Source organism: Pseudopodoces humilis, chromosome 31 (genome assembly GCF_049639895.1).
Source record: "Pseudopodoces humilis isolate 2021_Gansu_Grassland_sample_001 chromosome 31, ASM4963989v1, whole genome shotgun sequence".
Taxonomy (NCBI): domain Eukaryota; kingdom Metazoa; phylum Chordata; class Aves; order Passeriformes; family Paridae; genus Pseudopodoces; species Pseudopodoces humilis.
In genome coordinates, this window is record NC_142230.1 from 500,668 (window position 1) to 519,074 (window position 18,407).

The 18,407-nt window shown below is 50.5% G+C and overlaps 2 protein-coding genes across 2 annotated transcripts; both read left to right on the forward strand.

Moving 5' to 3' along the window:
* Positions 1-1,093: 1,093 nt before the first annotated feature.
* LOC106628772 (SLAM family member 9) lies at positions 1,094-10,189 on the forward strand. The gene is made up of 8 exons (XM_088068514.1): positions 1,094-1,261; positions 4,109-4,405; positions 5,007-5,276; positions 6,304-6,402; positions 7,404-7,448; positions 8,219-8,262; positions 8,632-8,718; positions 8,848-10,189. Exons 1-8 carry the CDS (start codon positions 1,207-1,209, stop codon positions 8,899-8,901), a joined length of 951 nt encoding a protein of 316 aa, XP_087924640.1. The 5' UTR covers positions 1,094-1,206; the 3' UTR covers positions 8,902-10,189.
* Positions 10,190-12,248: 2,059 nt separating this feature from the next.
* LOC148182366 (uncharacterized) lies at positions 12,249-18,213 on the forward strand. The gene is made up of 6 exons (XM_088068516.1): positions 12,249-12,345; positions 13,490-13,657; positions 14,724-14,894; positions 16,221-16,259; positions 17,357-17,412; positions 17,507-18,213. Exons 1-6 carry the CDS (start codon positions 12,276-12,278, stop codon positions 17,588-17,590), a joined length of 588 nt encoding a protein of 195 aa, XP_087924642.1. The 5' UTR covers positions 12,249-12,275; the 3' UTR covers positions 17,591-18,213.
* Positions 18,214-18,407: the final 194 nt, after the last annotated feature.

Consider the following 18,407-nt stretch of genomic DNA (forward strand, 5'->3'; position numbering starts at 1 on the left):
TCCCATTCCAGCCCCAAAATTCCCATTCCAGCCCCAAAATTCCCATTCCAGCCCCAAAACCTTCATGTCCCTCCCAACCCCAAACCAGTCTGAGCCAGCAGCTCCCAGCTCCTCACTGGGCCAGAGGAACCGGGAAGTTTTGGGGTTTTTTTTAGGATTTTGGATCCATCCTTTCCATCTCACTTCCCCCTGAGCCCAAAATTTCACCACGAGGCGTCCGCGTGCAGCGTTCCCGGAATAATCCGGAAAGGGGAAGTCAAAAATTGTCATCGTCCCCGTGTCCAGGGCGTGGATTTTGGGGGAGACAAGAGGGGTTTGGAGCAGTTTTGGGAATACTGGGGAATAGGAAATTCCCGGGGTTTGTAACCAAAAGAACGGAGCCTTATGTTTATATAAATATATAAAAATAGATATAAAGATATAAAAATGTTCCTCATCATTTTGGGGCATTTCTGGATTTTTGGGGGTGGCTTTAAAGGTTTTTGGGACAGACTTCCAGATCTTTTGGGGCATTTCTGGATTTTTCTGGGGCATTTCTGGATCTTTTTAGGTTGTGGCTTCCGGATATTTTGGGGTTTTTCTGGATCTTTTGGGGTTGGGACCTCTGGATCTTTTGGGGCATTTCTGGATCTTTTGGGGTGGCGGCTTTAGAGGTTTTTGGGGCTGTGACTTCAGGATCTTTTGGGGCATTTCTGGATATTTTGGGGTTGTGGCCGCTGGAGGTTTTTGGGGTTGAAGCTTCTGGATATTTTGGGGTTTTTCTGGATCTTTTGGGGTTGGGACCTCTGGATTTTTTGGGGCATTTCTGGATCTTTTTAGGTTGTGGCTTCCGGATATTTTGGGCTTGTGGCTCCTGGATATTTTGGGGTTGGAACCTCTGGAAATTTTGGGGCATTTCTGGATCTTTTGGGGTGGTGTCTGGGAATGTCCAAACATTCCCAAACCGTGACATTTTCCGGGATAAACGCTCTCCAGGCTGGAGTCACGGCCACCACGACCATCTCTGTCCCACTTGGAAACCGGAGTCCCTTTTTTTCCCCTCAAAACCTCAAGTTTTCATCCAAAAAATGACATTTTTATCTCAAACCGCAACACTCCGCCTCCCCCAGCGGCCGGAAAACCACGCGGACGCTCTTCCTCTTCCTCTTCATCGCCTTCGCTCTTGCGTTCTCTGCCATCCCGATCCTCTCCGTGCTCCGGACGCCCATGGACGCATCTTGGATCCAGTTTCTCGCCACCTTCCTGCTCCTCCACCAAACCGGTGAGCGCCAGGAGCTCCTCATCCCACGGGATGGAGATTTTGGGATGGTTTCAGGCTCAGGGGATGTGTGGAGCAGCTCCAGGGGGTGGATTTGGGACGGATTTTGGCATCCAGGACTGCCACGGATCTCTCGTGGCCATGCAGAGCTGTTGGTGGAGTGCCGAGGTCCATCTCTAGTCCAGATGTTCTCCAGCTCTGCCTTCAGCTCCAGCTCCTCTCCAATTCTCCCAAATTCTCCCAATTTTTGGAGGTCTCACCTTGGGGTTTTTTTGTCTGGGAAGGGAGAAATTGGGGGAGGTTCAGTTCCTTCTCTCCACCTTTTTTCCCAATTTTTGGAGGTCTCACCTTGGGGTTTTTTTTGGCTCAGAAGAGGGAAATTTGGTGAGGTTCAGCTCCTGCTCCTCTCCACCTTTTCTCTTGATTTTTGGAGGTCTCACCTTGAGGGGTTTTTGGCTGAGAAGAGGCAAATTTGGTGAGGTTCAGCTCCTCCTCTCCACCTTTTTTCCCAATTTTTGGAGGTCTCACCTTGAGCTGTTTTTAGGTTGAAAAGAGGGAAATTGGGCAAGGTTCATCTCCTGCTCCTCTCCACCTTTTTTCCCGATTTTTGGAGGTCTCGCTTTGGGCTGTTTTTGGCTCAGAAGAGGCAAATTTGGCGAGGTTCAGCTCCTGCTCCTCTCCACATTTTCTCCTGATTTTTGGAGGTCTCGCTTTGGGCTGTTTTTGGCTCAGAAGAGGCAAATTGGGTGAGGTTCAGTCCCAACCCTTCCCCCGCTCCCTCGGGGTGGTTCCTTATCACTCAAACCATTCCACGTTTTTTTTTTAATCAACAATTCCCCTGCAGTTCATTTCCCCTTTTTATCTTTTCAAACTTTTTTTTTCCTTTTAAAATTTATCAAGCTTTTCCCTTCCACGTCCTCGGAAAAATTCCGTCCTCCGTGTCCCAGAGGTGGCTGAAGGAGCCAGAAATTCCGAGCCCGACCTCGGGAGCTGAGCCAGGATCAGTTCCCTGTTACAAAAACTGGGAAGAAAAACTCGGTTCCCAGTCCAGACCGGTTTTGTTGGTTTTTTATTTGGAAATGGGAAGTTGCCAAAATAATGAAAACAACTCCTTCCTCCTCAAACTGGTCACCCGAGGTCGTGGTGGGGTCACTGGGGGGAAAAGGGATGGATCCAGAGGGATCTTGGATCTTGTCCTGGGATGTATCCAAAGGAGTGTGGGAGGATTTTCATCTCTGGTCTGGTGAGATCCCACCTGGAATGGTGAGATGTCACCTGGAATGGTGGGATGTCACCTGGAATGGTGAGATGTCACCTGGAGTGGTGAGATGTCACCTGGAATGGTGGGATGTCACCTGGAATGGTGAGATGTCACCTGGAGTGGTGAGATGTTCCCTGGAATGGTGAGATGTCACCTGGAGTGGTGGGATGTCACCTGGAGTGGTGAGATGTCACCTGGAGTGGTGGGATGTCACCTGGAGTGGTGAGATGTCACCTGGAGTGGTGGGATGTCACCTGGAATGGTGAGATGTCACCTGGAATGGTGAGATGTTCCCTGGAGTGGTGAGATGTCACCTGGAGTGGTGGGATGTCACCTGGAGTGGTGAGATGTCACCTGGAATGGTGAGATGTTCCCTGGAGTGGTGAGATGTCACCTGGAGTGGTGAGATGTCCCCTGGTCAAAAAAAAGCTGGGATGAAAAGCTTGATCCCAGCTTGATCCCAGGTTGATCCCAGGTTGATCCCAGGTTGATTCCAGCTTGATCCCACCTTGATCCCAGCTTGATCCCAGCTTTTCATTCCACCTTGATCCCAGCTTGATCCCAGCTTGATCCCGCCTTGATCCCAGGTTGATCCCAGGTTGATTCCAGCTTGATCCCAGCTTGATCCCAGCTTGATCCCGCCTTGATCCCAGGTTGATCCCAGGTTGATTCCAGCTTGATCCCAGCTTGATCCCAGCTTGATCCCAGCTTTTCATTCCACCTTGATCCCAGCTTGATCCCAGCTTGATCCCAGCTTGATCCCGCCTTGATCCCAGCTTGATCCCAGCTTTTCATTCCACCTTGATCCCAGCTTGATCCCAGCTTGATCCCGCCTTGATCCCAGGTTGATCCCAGGTTGATTCCAGCTTGATCCCAGCTTGATCCCAGCTTGATCCCGCCTTGATCCCAGGTTGATCCCAGGTTGATTCCAGCTTGATCCCAGCTTGATCCCAGCTTGATCCCAGCTTTTCATTCCACCTTGATCCCAGCTTGATCCCAGCTTGATCCCAGCTTGATCCCGCCTTGATCCCAGCTTGATCCCAGCTTTTCATTCCACCTTGATCCCAGCTTGATCCCAGCTTGATCCCGCCTTGATCCCAGGTTGATCCCAGGTTGATTCCAGCTTGATCCCAGCTTGATCCCAGCTTGATCCCGCCTTGATCCCAGGTTGATCCCAGGTTGATTCCAGCTTGATCCCAGCTTGATCCCAGCTTGATCCCAGCTTTTCATTCCACCTTGATCCCAGCTTGATCCCAGCTTGATCCCAGCTTGATCCCGCCTTGATCCCAGCTTGATCCCAGCTTGATCCCAGCTTTTCATTCCACCTTGATCCCGCCTTGATCCCAGCTTGATCCCAGCTTGATCCCAGCTTTTCATTCCACCTTGATCCCGCCTTGATCCCAGCTTGATCCCAGCTTGATCCCAGCTTTTCATTCCACCTTGATCCCAGCTTGATCCCAGGTTGATCCCATCTTGATCCCATCATGATCCCACCTTGATCCCACCCTTGATCCCAGCTTGATCCCAGCTTGATCCCACCTTGATCCCAGCTTTTTTCATCCCACGTTCTCCCCCCTTTCCCTCCCCAGCGATCTCCAGCCACCCCGTGCAGGTGATCGGGACGCTGGGCAAGTCCGTGACCTTCCGCAGCCCCGGCTCGGACGGAGAGTCAGCGCTGTGGAAATTCGGGAACCAATCCATCGTGGCCGTGGCCTTCGGGGACCCTCCTCAGCCCGTGTTTTTGGGAGAAAAATTCAAATCCCGCTTCGGCGTCTCCGAGAGGGGCCGGGCGCTCGGCATCTCCCGGCTGAGGGCGGAGGACGCCGGGATCTACTCCGTGGATATCGAGGGGAAGGAAAAATCCGCCTTCGCCCTCCAGGTGTTCAGTAGGTGATTTTGGTGCTGGTTTTGGGGGTTTTGGTGCTGGTTTTGGGGGTTTTGGTGCTGGTTTTGGGGGTTTTGGTGCTGGTTTTGGGGGTTTTGGTGCTGGTTTTGGGGGTTTTGGGGGTTTTGGTGCTGGTTTTGGGGGTTTTGGTGCAGTTTTTGGGGGTTTTGGTGCAGTTTTTAGGGGTTTTGGTGCAGTTTTTAGGGGTTTTTGCAAATATAATATAATATAATATAATATAATATAATATAATACAATATAATACAATACAATATAATACAATACAATATAATATAATATAATACAATATAATATAATACAATACAATACAATATAATACAATACAATATAATATAATACAATATAATATAATATAATACAATAAAATATAATATAATATAATACAATACAATATAATATAATATCATATCATATCATATCATATCATATCATATCATATCATATCATATCATAATAATAATTATAAATAAAATAAATAAATAAATAATATAATATTAATAATAAAATATAACAAAATAAATACAATAAAAAACCCGAATAAAAGCGGTTTCTGAGCCCGCCGTGCCCCCCCCCCCCCCCAGGGGAGCTGGAGGAGCCCACGGTGACCTGCGAGGCTCAGAACTGCTCGGGCCAGAGCTGCGACCTCTCCCTGCGCTGCTCCGCGCCCGGCAGCGGATTCGGGGACGTCTCCTACACCTGGGAATCGGGGGATCGGCGCTGGGATGAGGGGTCCCTGGTGCTGCTGGTGAATGAATCGTCCCGGGACGAGCCGGAGCTGCTCACCTGCACGGCACGGAACGCCGTCAGCAGCCGGAATGTCACCGTCAGCACCCCCGGAGTGCTCTGCACGGGTGAGAGCCGCGGGAATATTGGGATGGGCTGATCCCGGGTTCCCGAGAGCCGTGGGAATATTGGGATGGGTTGATCCCGGGTTCCCGAGAGCCGTGGGAATATTGGGATGGGATGGGCTGATCCCGGGATCCCGAGAGCTGTGGGAATATTGGGATGGGTTGATCCCGGGATCCTGAGAGCTGTGGGAATATTGGGATGGGATGATCCCGGAATCCTGAGAACCGTGGGAATATTGGGATGGGATGGGTTGATCCCAGGATCCTGAGAGCTGTGGGAATATTGGGATGGGTTGATCCTGGGATCCCGAGAGTTGTGGGAATATTGGGATGGGTTGATCCCGGGATCCTGAGAGCCATGGGAATATTGGGATGGGTTGATCCCGGGATCCTGAGAGCCGTGGGAATATTGGGATGGGTTGATCCCGGGATCCTGAGAGCCGTGGGAATATTGGGATGGGATGGGCTGATCCCGGGATCCCGAGAGTTGTGGGAATATTGGGATGGGATGGGCTGATCCCGGGATCCCGAGAGCCATGGGAATATTGGGATGGGTTGATCCCAGGATCCTGAGAGCTGTGGGAATATTGGGATGGGTTGATCCTGGGATCCCGAGAGTTGTGGGAATATTGGGATGGGATGGGCTGATCCCGGGATCCTGAGAGCTGTGGGAATATTGGGATGGGATGATCCCGGGATCCCCAGAGCCGTGGGAATATTGGGATGGGATGGGTTGATCCCAGGATCCTGAGAGCTGTGGGAATATTGGGATGGGTTGATCCCGGGATCCCGAGAGTTGTGGGAATATTTGGGTTGGGATGGGCTGATCCCGGGATCCTGAGAGTTGTGGGAATATTGGGATGGGCTGATCCCCGGATCCTGAGAGCCGTGGGAATATTGGGATGGGTTGATCCCGGAATCCTGAGAGCCGTGGGAAAGGTGGGATGGGCTGATCCTGGAATCCTGAGGCCAAATTCCCGATGCCGGATCTGTTTTGGGATGTTGCCACTGGATCTCCTTCCTTTTCCAGGCGCCCTGAGGGGCAGCGGGGCCGGGATCGGGATCGGAGCCGGGATCGGAGTCGCGCTGCTCGTCCTGGTTTTCCTCGTGTTCCTCTGGAAATCCAAAGGTGAGCCTGGAAATCCTTCCCGGAGCCCTGGGAAGGAGGAGGTGGGGTCTGGGAGCGGGGATGGATTTGGGGCTGATTTGGGGCTGATTTGGGGCGGATTTGGGGCAGATTTGGGGTTGTTTTGGGGCTGATTTGGGGCAGATTTGGGGCAGATTTGGGGTTCTGATTTGGGGCTGATTTGGGGTTCTGATTTGGGGCTGATTTGGGGCTGATTTGGGGCAGATTTGGGGCTGTTTTGGGGCTGATTTGGGGCAGATTTGGGGTTGATTTGGGGCTGATTTGGGGTTCTGATTTGGGGCTGATTTGGGGTTCTGATTTGGGGCTGTTTTGGGGCTGTTTTGGGGCTGATTTGGGGTTGATTTGGGGCTGATTTGGGGTTCTGATTTGGGGCTGTTTTGGGGCTGATTTGGGGCAGATTTGGGGTTCTGATTTGGGGCTGATTTGGGGTTCTGATTTGGGGCTGATTTGGGGCAGAATTGGGGTTCGGATATGGGGCTGATTTGGGGTGGTGATTTGGGGCTGATGTGGGGTAGATTGGGGGTTGTTTGGGGGCGGATTGGGGGCAGTTTGGGGGTTGATTTGGGGCGGATTTGGGGTTCTGATTTGGGGCTGATTTGGGGCTGATTTGGGGTTCTGATTTGGGGCTGATTTGGGGCTGATTTGGGGTTCTGATTTGGGGCTGATTTGGGGCAGATTTGGGGTTCTGATTTGGGGCTGATTTGGGGCTGATTTGGGGTTCTGATTTGTGGTTCTGATTTGGGGCTGATTTGGGGCTGATTTGGGATTCTGATTTGGGGCAGATTTGGGGCTGATTTGGGGCAGATTTGGGGCGAATTTGGGGCTGATATGGGATGGATTTGGGGTGGATTTGGGGCTGATTTGAGGTGGATTTGGGGCAGATTTGGGGCAGATTTGTGGTTCTGATTTGGGGCAGATTCGGGGTTGATTTGGGGCTGATTTGGGGCTGATTTGGGATTCTGATTCTGTCACATCTCCCCCAGGCTGGAGGAAATTCCACCTCTCCAAACCCGAGCCTACGGACACAGGTGGGATTTTGGGGCAGTTCCCCCGTCCTTTTTCCCACTGGGAATCTCCTTTAGGATCAGGGGAATCATCCCCAGTGCCGTGGTTTGGGATCGGAGCTGAAGGATCCCGACCCCTCTGTCCTGGATCCCGGATTCCTGAAGCTGTGGGATCATGGAAAACAAAACAAAAAAAACCCAAACCCAAAAAAAGAGGGAATTTGGGCAAAAATAAAAGCTGGCAAGAGACATTTTTTGGGGAGGGGGAAAAGTCAGGAATTCAACTTGGTGACTCGGCAGAATTCCAGAATCCCTGAGGTTGGAAAATCCCTCCAGGATCACCCAGTCCAAGCTGTGCCTGATCCCCACCAGACCAAGGTCCAGGAATTCCGACGGGAAATTTAGACACCCCCCCCCCCAAAAAAAAGTGGGATTTTAAAGGATTTAAATCCTCCTTTTCCAGTGCTCTGTTCCATGAGAAACGAGGGGATGGCATGAAGGAGAAATAAATGGATTTTGTCCTGCGAAAGCAGCCAGGAATTTGGGATTTAAACCAAAAAAAAAAATGCGGATTTTCCCTGTCCTTGGTGCTGGAAGTTCATCCCAATCCCTCAGCTCCCAGGACTGAGGAGCAATTCCCACCTCCAGCAGCTCCCAGGGGTTTTGGGATCAGGTTTTTACCCCAGCCTGAACCTCCTGAGGGTGGGGATTCCCTCCATCCCCCTGCCAGGAGCATCCAAGGGGATTCCCTGCATCCCAAATTCCCAAATTCCCGATTTTTTCCCTCTCCACAGCCGAGTACACGACGGTGTATGCCGAGGTGGGGCCTTCCCAGCAGGTGAGTCCAGGTTTGGGGACACCCTGGGGACACCCTGGGGACAATCCCGGAATTCCGGAGAATTCCAAGGGGGGATGCGCCGCAGCTGGAGGTCGTGAGCTCGCCCAAAATTCCATGCCCAGCCCCAAAATCTCTTCCAAAAAGCGGAGGGATCAGAGAAAAAAATGGGATTTTTGGGGTTGGATTTAAAGGGGAGTTTCAAATCATCCTATTCCAAGGGCTGGGACACTTCCCGCTCTCCCAGGAGGCTCCAGCCTGGCCTTGGGATGGGACAACAATTCCAGAGGTGGATCTTGGAGGGATTTCTGGATCCGGGATCTTTTTTCCAGCACCTGAAACGCTTTTAAAATCCTTCTTTCCCGCCCCCAGCAGCGCGTCCCCAATGGAATCAAAGCCAAACCAGCCGACGGGGAATCTTCCAGAAGCGTTTACGCCCTGGTCAAGCGTCCGGAGCAGGTGAGCTGGGAACATCCCGGGGCTGGAGCTCCTGGAGTTGGGACAGAACAAATCCACGGATCTCCCTGGGAGCGCGGGATCGGCTCCCGGCATCCCAAAACAAACCCCGGTGTCGCTTTGTCCTCGCAGGCAGATGAGGGGACAGCGGGAAATGTCACCGTGACCGGCCTGGAGCTGGTCTAGAGGGACCTGGAGCTGGTTTAAATGACCTGGAGCTGGTTTAAATGACCTGGAGCTGGTTTAAAGGACCTGGAGCTGGTTTAGAATGACCCAGAACTGGTTTAAAGGACCTGGAGCTGGTTTAAATGACCTGGAGCTGGTTTAAAGGAACCTAGGACTGATTTAAATGACCTGGAGCTGGTTTAGAATGACCCAGAACTGATTTAAAAGACCTGGAGCTGGTTTAAATGACCTGGAGCTGGTTTAGAATGACCCAGAACTGGTTTAAAGGACCTGGAGCTGGTTTAAAGGACCTGGAGCTGGTTTAGAATGGCCCAGAACTGGTTTAAAAAACCTGGAGCTGGTTTAGAAGAACCTGGAGGGGTTTTAAAGAGTCTGGAGCTGGTTTAGAAGAACCTGAAACTGATTTAAGGGATCTGGAACTGGTTTAAAGAGTCTGGAGCTGGTTTAGAAGGATCTGAAACTGGTTTAAAGAGTCTGGAGATGGTTTAGAAAGATCTGGAACGAATTTAAAGAGCCTGGAGCTGGTTTAAAGGACCTGGAGCTGGTTTAGAATGACCCAGAACTGATTTAAAAAACCTGAAGCTGGTTTAGAAGAACCTGGAACTGGTTTAAGGGATCCGGAACTGGTTTAAGGGATCTGGAACTGGTTTAGAAGGATCCGGAACTGGTTTAGAAGGATCTGGAACTGGTTTAGAAGGATCTGGAACTGGTTTAGAAGGATCTGGAACTGGTTTAAAGGGTCTCCACTCCTCGGTCACACGGATGGACCCCACAAGGTGACTCTGGAACAGCTCTGGAACATCTCCAACATCCCCAATCCCTGAATCTCATGGATCTCACCCTCCCAGGATTTCCTCCTCATGTCTGCTGCCTCAGTTTCCCTCCCAGCAGCCTCAGCTCGGGATTTCAGGGAGGATTTGGAACCTTTTGGGGTCATTCTCCTTGATTTTGGCAGCTCCCTGGGATTCAGGCTCCTTTTCCCAGCCGGGATCCTGGACCAAAACCCTACAAACGCTCCAGGGACTCCCAGGCAGGCTGGAGGAGACTCTTAAAAATTTTTTTTCACGGAATTCTGGAATTCCCGAGGTGGGAAAAGCCCTCCAGGACCATCGATTCCAGCCTGGGACCAATCCTGGTCACCCAGACCAACACCCAGTGGGTTCCTCGGGCACCTCCAGGGATGGGGGAGGCTCCAAACCGGCTCCGTTTTCATGTGGAAAACCCTTTTTTTTTTCCCCAAAAAATTCTTTCAGGAATTATTTTTTAAAAAATTATTTCTAAAAAATGATTTTTATGTGAATCATTTCTTTTTTTTGCGTTTCGAACCGCACGAAATTTCAGTTTCGCGCTCGGCCGAAAACAACCAAAAATAACCCCAGGAAGTCGAAGCGAGAATCACAAAAATTCTGCCCCCACCTTGGGTTGGGGTTTTGGGGAAGTCCTGGAGATTCCCCCACTCCTTGTCCAAACCTCCAACCCTTCCCATGGAGAAACGGATCCGTGGGGTGGAGAAATCATTCCTGAGGTGGGAAAATAATTCCATGGGGTGGAGAAATGGATCTGTGGGATGGAGAAATGGATCTGTGAGGTGGAGAAATGGATCCGTGGGGTGGAGAAATAATTCCATGGGGTGGAGAAATGGATCTGTGGGGTGGAGAAATCATTCCTGAGGTGCGAAAATAATTCCATGGGGTGATGAAATGGATCTGTGGGGTGGAGAAACAATTCCATGGGGTGGAGAAATGCCCCATGGGGTGATGAAGTGGATCCATGGGGTGGAGAAATGGATCCATGGGGTGGAGAAACAATTCCATAAGGTGAAGAAATGCCCCACGGTGTAGAGAAATGCCCCGTGGGGTGGAGAAATGGATCAGTGGGGTGGAGAAATGGATCTGTGGGGTGGAGAAATGGATCTGTGGGGTGGAGAAACAACTCCATGAGGTGGAGAAATGGATCCATGGGATGGAGAAACAATTCCATGGGGTGGAGAAATGCCCCATGGGGTGATGAAGTGGATCCATGGGATGGAGAAATGGATCCATGGGGTGGAGAAATGGATCTGTGGGGTGATGAAGTGGATCCATGGGGTGGAGAAATGGATCCATGGGATGGAGAAATGGATCTGTGGGGTGGAGAAATGGATCCATGGGGTGGAGAAATGGATCCGTGGGATGGAGAAATGGATCCGTGGGGTGGAGAAATGGATCCATGGGGTGGAGAAATGGATCCGTGGGATGGAGAAATGGATCCGTGGGGTGGAGAAATGGATCTGTGGGGTGGAGAAATGCCCCACAGGGTGGAGAAATGGATCCATAGGGTGGAGAAATGGATCTGTGGGGTGGAGAAATGGATCTGTGGGATGGAGAAATGGATCTGTGAGGTGGAGAAATGGATCCGTGGGGTGGAGAAATAATTCCATGGGGTGGAGAAATGGATCTGTGGGGTGGAGAAATCATTCCTGAGGTGCGAAAATAATTCCATGGGGTGATGAAATGGATCTGTGGGGTGGAGAAACAATTCCATGGGGTGGAGAAATGCCCCATGGGGTGATGAAGTGGATCCATGGGGTGGAGAAATGGATCCATGGGGTGGAGAAACAATTCCATAAGGTGAAGAAATGCCCCACGGTGTAGAGAAATGCCCCGTGGGGTGGAGAAATGGATCAGTGGGGTGGAGAAATGGATCTGTGGGGTGGAGAAATGGATCTGTGGGGTGGAGAAACAACTCCATGAGGTGGAGAAATGGATCCATGGGATGGAGAAACAATTCCATGGGGTGGAGAAATGCCCCATGGGGTGATGAAGTGGATCCATGGGATGGAGAAATGGATCCATGGGATGGAGAAATGGATCCATGGGGTGGAGAAATGGATCTGTGGGGTGGAGAAATGGATCCATGGGGTGGAGAAATGGATCTGTGGGGTGGAGAAATGGATCTGTGGGGTGGAGAAATGGATCCATGGGGTGGAGAAATGGATCCGTGGGATGGAGAAATGGATCCGTGGGGTGGAGAAATGGATCCATGGGGTGGAGAAATGGATCCGTGGGGTGGAGAAATGGATCTGTGGGGTGGAGAAATGCCCCACAGGGTGGAGAAATGGATCCATAGGGTGGAGAAATGGATCCATGGGATGGAGAAATGGATCTGTGGGGTGGAGAAATGGATCTGTGGGGTGGAGAAATGGATCCGTGGGGTGGAGAAATGGATCCATGGGGTGGAGAAATGCCCCACGGGGTGGAGAAATGCCCCACGGGCTGGAGACGGCCTCCGTGGATGCTCCCCAGCCGTTCCTCCCCCGATTTCACCACCTCTGCCCAGCGGCTTCCGGCGCGAGGAAAGGGGAAGGAAGGAGTTTCCGAGGGGCCGGGGTGGGGATGGGGCGCGGCTGGAGGGGCCCGAGGGGCTTCGGGGGGCTCTGCCTCGCCCTGCTCTGCTCCGGGGCCGGTGAGTGGGGCCGGGGGGGCTGCGGGGTGTGGGGCTGGGGCGAGGAGGAGGAAGAGGAAGGGGATGAAGGCAGCGGGCGCGGCTCAGGGAGGTCCCTTCAGGTCCCTTCAGGTCCTTTTAGGTCATTTTAGGTCATTTTAGGTCCTTTTAGGGCTCTTCCTGGTGGTTCCGCTCAGGTTTGGGTTGAGCCCGGCTTTGCTGAGCCTGGTTTGTGTTTCCCAGGAGGGTTTTGGGGTCTTCTGAGCTGTCCCAATCCATCCGAAATCCAGCCCAAATCCACCCCAAATCCATCCCAGTCCATCCAAATCCATCCAAATCCATCCCAGTCCATCCCAGTCCATCCCAGTCCATCCCAAATCCATCCCAGTCTATCCCAGTCCATCCCAATCCACCCCAAATCCATCCCAGTCCATCCCAAATGCATCCCAATCCATCCCAGTCCATCCCAGTCCATCCCAGTCCATCCCAGTCCATCCCAATCCATCCCAAATTGGGATATTTTGGGATATATATTTTGGGATATTTATTTTGGGATATTTTGGGATATTTGGGGTATTTTTCAGTTCCCTGCTGGCGTCACAACCCCAAAACCTCCCGCCCCAGCCCCGCCCCCATTTCCAACGTGAGAACCTGACAAAATTTGGGGTTTTGTTTTTCTGTCGGGGGCGAGGTGTGAACCCCACAGGATGTGGGGTCGCTGCTCCGCCCCCCTCGGAGCCTTCTGGAACATCCCGAGCTGGAAAAACCCACCCGGATCATCCCAGGACATCCCAAAAATCCCCGAATCCCGGAGTGGTTTTGTCTAAACCCTCCCGGAGGTTTTGGGGTCGGGATCGTTCCCCGTGGAGCTGTTCCACAGCCCCAAAACCCTCCCGGAAGCGGAATTTTCTGGATCTCCATCCCAAATCCCACCCGGAACATCTCCAGCTCTTCCTGGCATCCTCTCCTTGCTCCCTCAGAATTCCTGGGATTTCTCCTCTTTCCCGGAATTCCTTTTTGGGGCCCCTCCTGACCTTTCGCCCCTTGGTGATGCCCCCAAACTCCGTCCCGTGTCACCCCCGAGGGGACGGCGGGGCCCACATTCCCATTCCCCATCCCTGATTTTGGGGGAGAACCCACAGGAACGGGCAAATCCCATTCCCAGCTCTCGGCTTCCGAGAGGAGGAGCCGGGGAACGTCACCGAGGGGATCCCGGGGGGGACACGGGACCCCCTGGAGCCACCAGGGCAGGGACACGGGGACGCGGTGACGACGTGGCCGAGGGCCACCACGAGCGGGGACCTGGAGGTGACACCGGAGAGGAACCAGACCCGTGAGTTCCATGGGAAAGGGGGGGACGTGGCTTTGTCACCGTCCCGGGGGGATTTGTCACCGTCCCAGGAGATTTGTCACCGTCCCGGGGGGATTTGTCACCATCCCAGGAGATTTGTCACCGTCCCAGGGGATTTGTCACCGTCCCAGGGGATTTGTCACCGTCCCAGGGGGATTTGTCACCGTCCCGGGGGGATTTGTCACTGTCCCAGGGGATTTGTCACCGTCCCAGGGGATTTGTCACCGTCCCAGGGGGATTTGTCACCGTCCCGGGGGGATTTGTCACCGTCCCAGGGGATTTGTCACCATCCCAGGAGATTTGTCACCGTCCCAGGGAGATTTGTCACCATCCCAAGGGATTTGTCACCGTCCCAGGGGATTTGTCACCATCCCAGGGGATTTGTCACCATCCCAGGGGATTTGTCACCATCCCAGGGGATTTGTCACCGTCCCAAGGGATTTGTCACCGTCCCAGGGGATTTGTCACCATCCCAGGGGATTTGTCACCGTCCCAGGGGATTTGTCACCGTCCCAGGGAGATTTGTCACCGTCCCAGGGGGATTTGTCACCGTCCCAGGGAGATTTGTCACCGTCCCAGGGGATTTGTCACCGTCCCGGGGGATTTGTCACCGTCCTGGGGGGATTTGTCACCGTCCCAGGGGATTTGTCACCGTCCCAGGGGGATTTGTCACCGTCCCGGGGGGATTTGTCACCGTCCCAGGGGATTTGTCACCGTCCCGGGGGATTTGTCACCGTCCTGGGGGGATTTGTCACCGTCCCAGGAGATTTGTCACCGTCCCAGGGGATTTGTCACCGTCCTGGGGGGATTTGTCACCGTCCCAGGGGATTTGTCACCGTCCTGGGGGGATTTGTCACCGTTCCGGGGGGATTTGTCACCGTCCCAGGGGATTTGTCACCATCCCAGGGGATTTGTCACCGTCCCAGGGGATTTGTCACCATCCCAGGGGATTTGTCACCGTCCCAGGGGATTTGTCACCCTCCTGGGGGACATGCCACCACTCTGGGGGACCTGTCACCCTCTTGAGGGACCTGTCACCCTCTCAAAGGACCTGCCACCACCCCGAGGGCACCGGCCACCACCCTGGAATGTCCTGTGGTCACCTCCGTCCCCACAGGAGTGTCCTCGGGTGTCCCAGCCCGTTACTGGTCCCCCGTCATCTTCGTGGCGCTGGCCCTGCTCGTGCTCTTCGTCACCTACCACAGGACCAAGGACAAAGGTCTGACCCCGGCACCCCAAAAACCTCCAGAGGTCACAACCCCGAAAGGTCCAGAAATGCCCCAAAATACCCAGAAACTTCCCAAAAACCTCCGGAGGTCACAACCCCGAAAGGTCCGGGAGTCACCACCCCAAAATAATCAGAAATGCCCCAAAAAATCCAGAAGTCACAACCCCAAAATCCTTTAGATGCCACCACCCCAAAAGATCCAGAAATGCCCCAAAATTTCCAGAGGTTCCAACCCCAAAAACCTCCAGGAGCCACAACCCCAAAAGATCCAGAAGTCACCACCCCAAAAGATCCAGAAATGCCCCAAAACCTCCAGAGGTCCCAACCCCAAAAGATCCAGAAAAACCCCAAAATATCCAGAAACTTCAACCCCAAAAACCTCCAGAGGCCACAACCCCAAAATAATCAGAAATGCCCCAAAAAATCTGGAAGTCACAATCCCAAAACCCTTTGGATTCCACCACCCCAAAAGATCCAGAAATGCCCCAAAAAATCCAGAGGTTCCAACCCCAAAATATCCAGGAGCCACAAGCCCAAAATATCCGGAAGCCACAACCTAAAAAGATCCAGAAATGCCCCAAAAAATCCAGAGGTCCCAACCCCAAAAGATCCAGAAAAACCCCAAAATATCCAGAAACTTCAACCCCCGAAAACCTCCAGCGGCCACAACCCCAAAATATCCAGAAATGCCCCAAAAGATCCTGAAGTCACAGCCCCAAAAACCTCTAAAGCCGCCACCCCAAAAAATCCAGAAATGTCCCAAAATTTCCAGAAGTCACCACCCCAAAATACTCAGAAATGCCCCAAAAGATCCAGAAGTCACAATCCCAAAAACCTTTAGAGCCACCACCCAAAAAGATCCAGAAATGCCCCAAAAGATCCAGAGGTTCCAACCCCAAAAGATCCAGAAAAAACCCAAAATATCCAGAAACTTCAACCCCAAAATCCTTTGGATTCCACCACCCCAAAAGATCCAGAAATGCCCCCAAATTTCCAGAGTTCCCAACCCCAAAAACCTCCAAAAGTGCCCCAAAATGTCCCTTTTTGGGGTCCTTCAGGAGGATCCCAAAAGAATCTCCTGGTCATTGGGCCGGGGGTTCCCCTTGCTCCAAAATTCCCAAAATTCATCCCAAATTTCCCACCTGACCTCGAATTTGCCTCTTTTGGGGTCACCTTGTCCAACTCGAACAAATTTTGGGGTTTTGGGGTTTTGGGTTTTTTTTCCCTGCTCCAAACCCAAACTGGGGCTCGTTTTGGGGTTTTCCAAAGGGGATTTTGGGTGGAAAATTCAGGTTTTTGGGTCTGTTCCGGTCACAGGGATCCGGGACCGGGCCACGAGTGGCAGCGACTCCTCAGGTGAGCCCCGTGGGGGAACTGGGGAAACTGGTTTTACTGGGATGTTTGCTTTTATTGGGGTATTTTTATATTTTATATTATTTTATATTTTACATTTTATATTTTATATTTTTTCTATTTTATTTTTTATATTTTATATTCTATATTTTATATTTTATATTTTATATTTTATATATTATAATTTATATTTTATATTTTATATTTTATATTTTATATATTATAATTTATATTTTATATTTTATATTTTATATTTTATATTTTGTATTTTGTATTTTATATTATTTTATATCTTGCATTTTATATCTTATATCTTATATTTTATATTTCATATTTCATATTTTATTTTACTGGGGTATTTTTTAATTGAGTATTTTATTTTATTGGGACATTTTGATTTTACTGGGATATTTTATACTTTATATTTTATTTTATTGGAGTATTTTTTAATTGGGATATTTTATTTTATTGGGATATTTTGATTTTACTGGGATATTTTATAATTTATATTTTATTTTATTGGGGTATTTTTTAATTGAGTATTTTATTTTATTAGGATATATTTATTTTCTATTATTCTATTGGAGTATTTTGTTTTATTTCAGTAGGATATTTAATTTTATTGGGATATTTTATTTTCCTGGGATATTTAATTTCATTGGAATATTTTATTTTCCTGGGATATTTAATTTTATTTGGATATTTCATTTTTCTGGGATATTTCATTTTATTGGGATATTTTATTTTTCCGGGACATTTAATTGTATTGGAATATTTTACTTTTCTGGGATATTTAATTTCATTGGAATATTTTATTTCAGTGGGATATTCAATTTTATTGGGATATTTCATTTTTCTGGGATATTTCATTTTTCCAGCATTCCCTGGCTTGGTTTATTTGGGATTTCAGGGATAAATTCTGGACCCTGCTCCAGCTTATCCCGATTGGAAGCGCCCAAATTCCAGCTGGGATCCCCCTGGGTCCCTTCCCGTGGGATTGGGATGATCCCGGAGCTCCTCCCATCCCAAAAAATTCCACAGTTCCCAAATCCCGCCAATTCCCGGGTCCCGGCGCCCTCATCCCAACCCTTCCCTTGCAGATTTGGGAGCGCTGGTCCAGCCCCAGGAGCCCATCCCAAAAATCCCGGCCCTACAGGTGAGCCCGGGATGGGAAAAATCCCGGGAATTGGGAAGGGCCAAAGCCGGGTCCCAACGCCGGCCGCTCCGTGGAATTCCCGACTCTTTTCCAGAGGGAAAGGAAGGATCCCGAGACCCCCCCGGAACACGGCGAGACCACCTTCGGCCAGCCCCCGGACCCGGAATTCCTGGTCTGAAGGGGATTCCCGGGATGAAGGGGATTCCCAAGGAAAATGGAATTCCCGGGGAAAAGGGAATTCCCGGGGAAAAGGGAATTCCCGGGATAAAGGGAATTCCTGGGATAAAGGGAATTCCTGGGATAAAGGGTTCTTGGGGAAAAGGGAATTCCTGGGATAAAGGGAATTCCCAGGGAAAGGGGAATTCCTGGGGAAAAGGGAATTCCCAGGATAAAGGGAATTCCTGGGATAAAGGGAATTCCCAGGATAAAGGGAATTCCCGGGATAAAGAGAATTCCTGGGATAAAGGGAATTCCTGGGATAAAGAGAATTCCTGGGATAAAGGGAATTCCTGGGATAAAGGGAATTCCCGGGATAAAGGGTTCCTGGGGAAAAGGGAATTCCTCGGCCCCAAAAATCCCAAGTTTTTCGCCTCATAGATCCCAAAATTTTGGCCTCGTAAATCCCTAAAATTTTGTGGCAAAACCCCCAAATTCTTTGTCCCGTAAATCCCGAATCCTTGGATCCCAGAACTCCAAAATCTGCCCCATAAATCCCAAATATTTGATCCCCCCCCAAATCCCCAAACTCTTGGCCCCAGGAGCCAAAAGAAATTTATTTTTTAAATAAAAAAAAAGTCAAAATGGGTTTGTTTTATTAAAAAAAAAAAAAGGAAAAAATTTTTTTTTTACAATTTTAGTTCCTCTACGGAAAAAATAAAATAAAAATAAAAAATAACAAACCAACAAAAATAAAACCCAAAAAACAACGACCAAACACCGACGGAAAGAATTCCTACTGCTGCCGGAATGCTCCGATCCACTGCGAAAAAAATGGG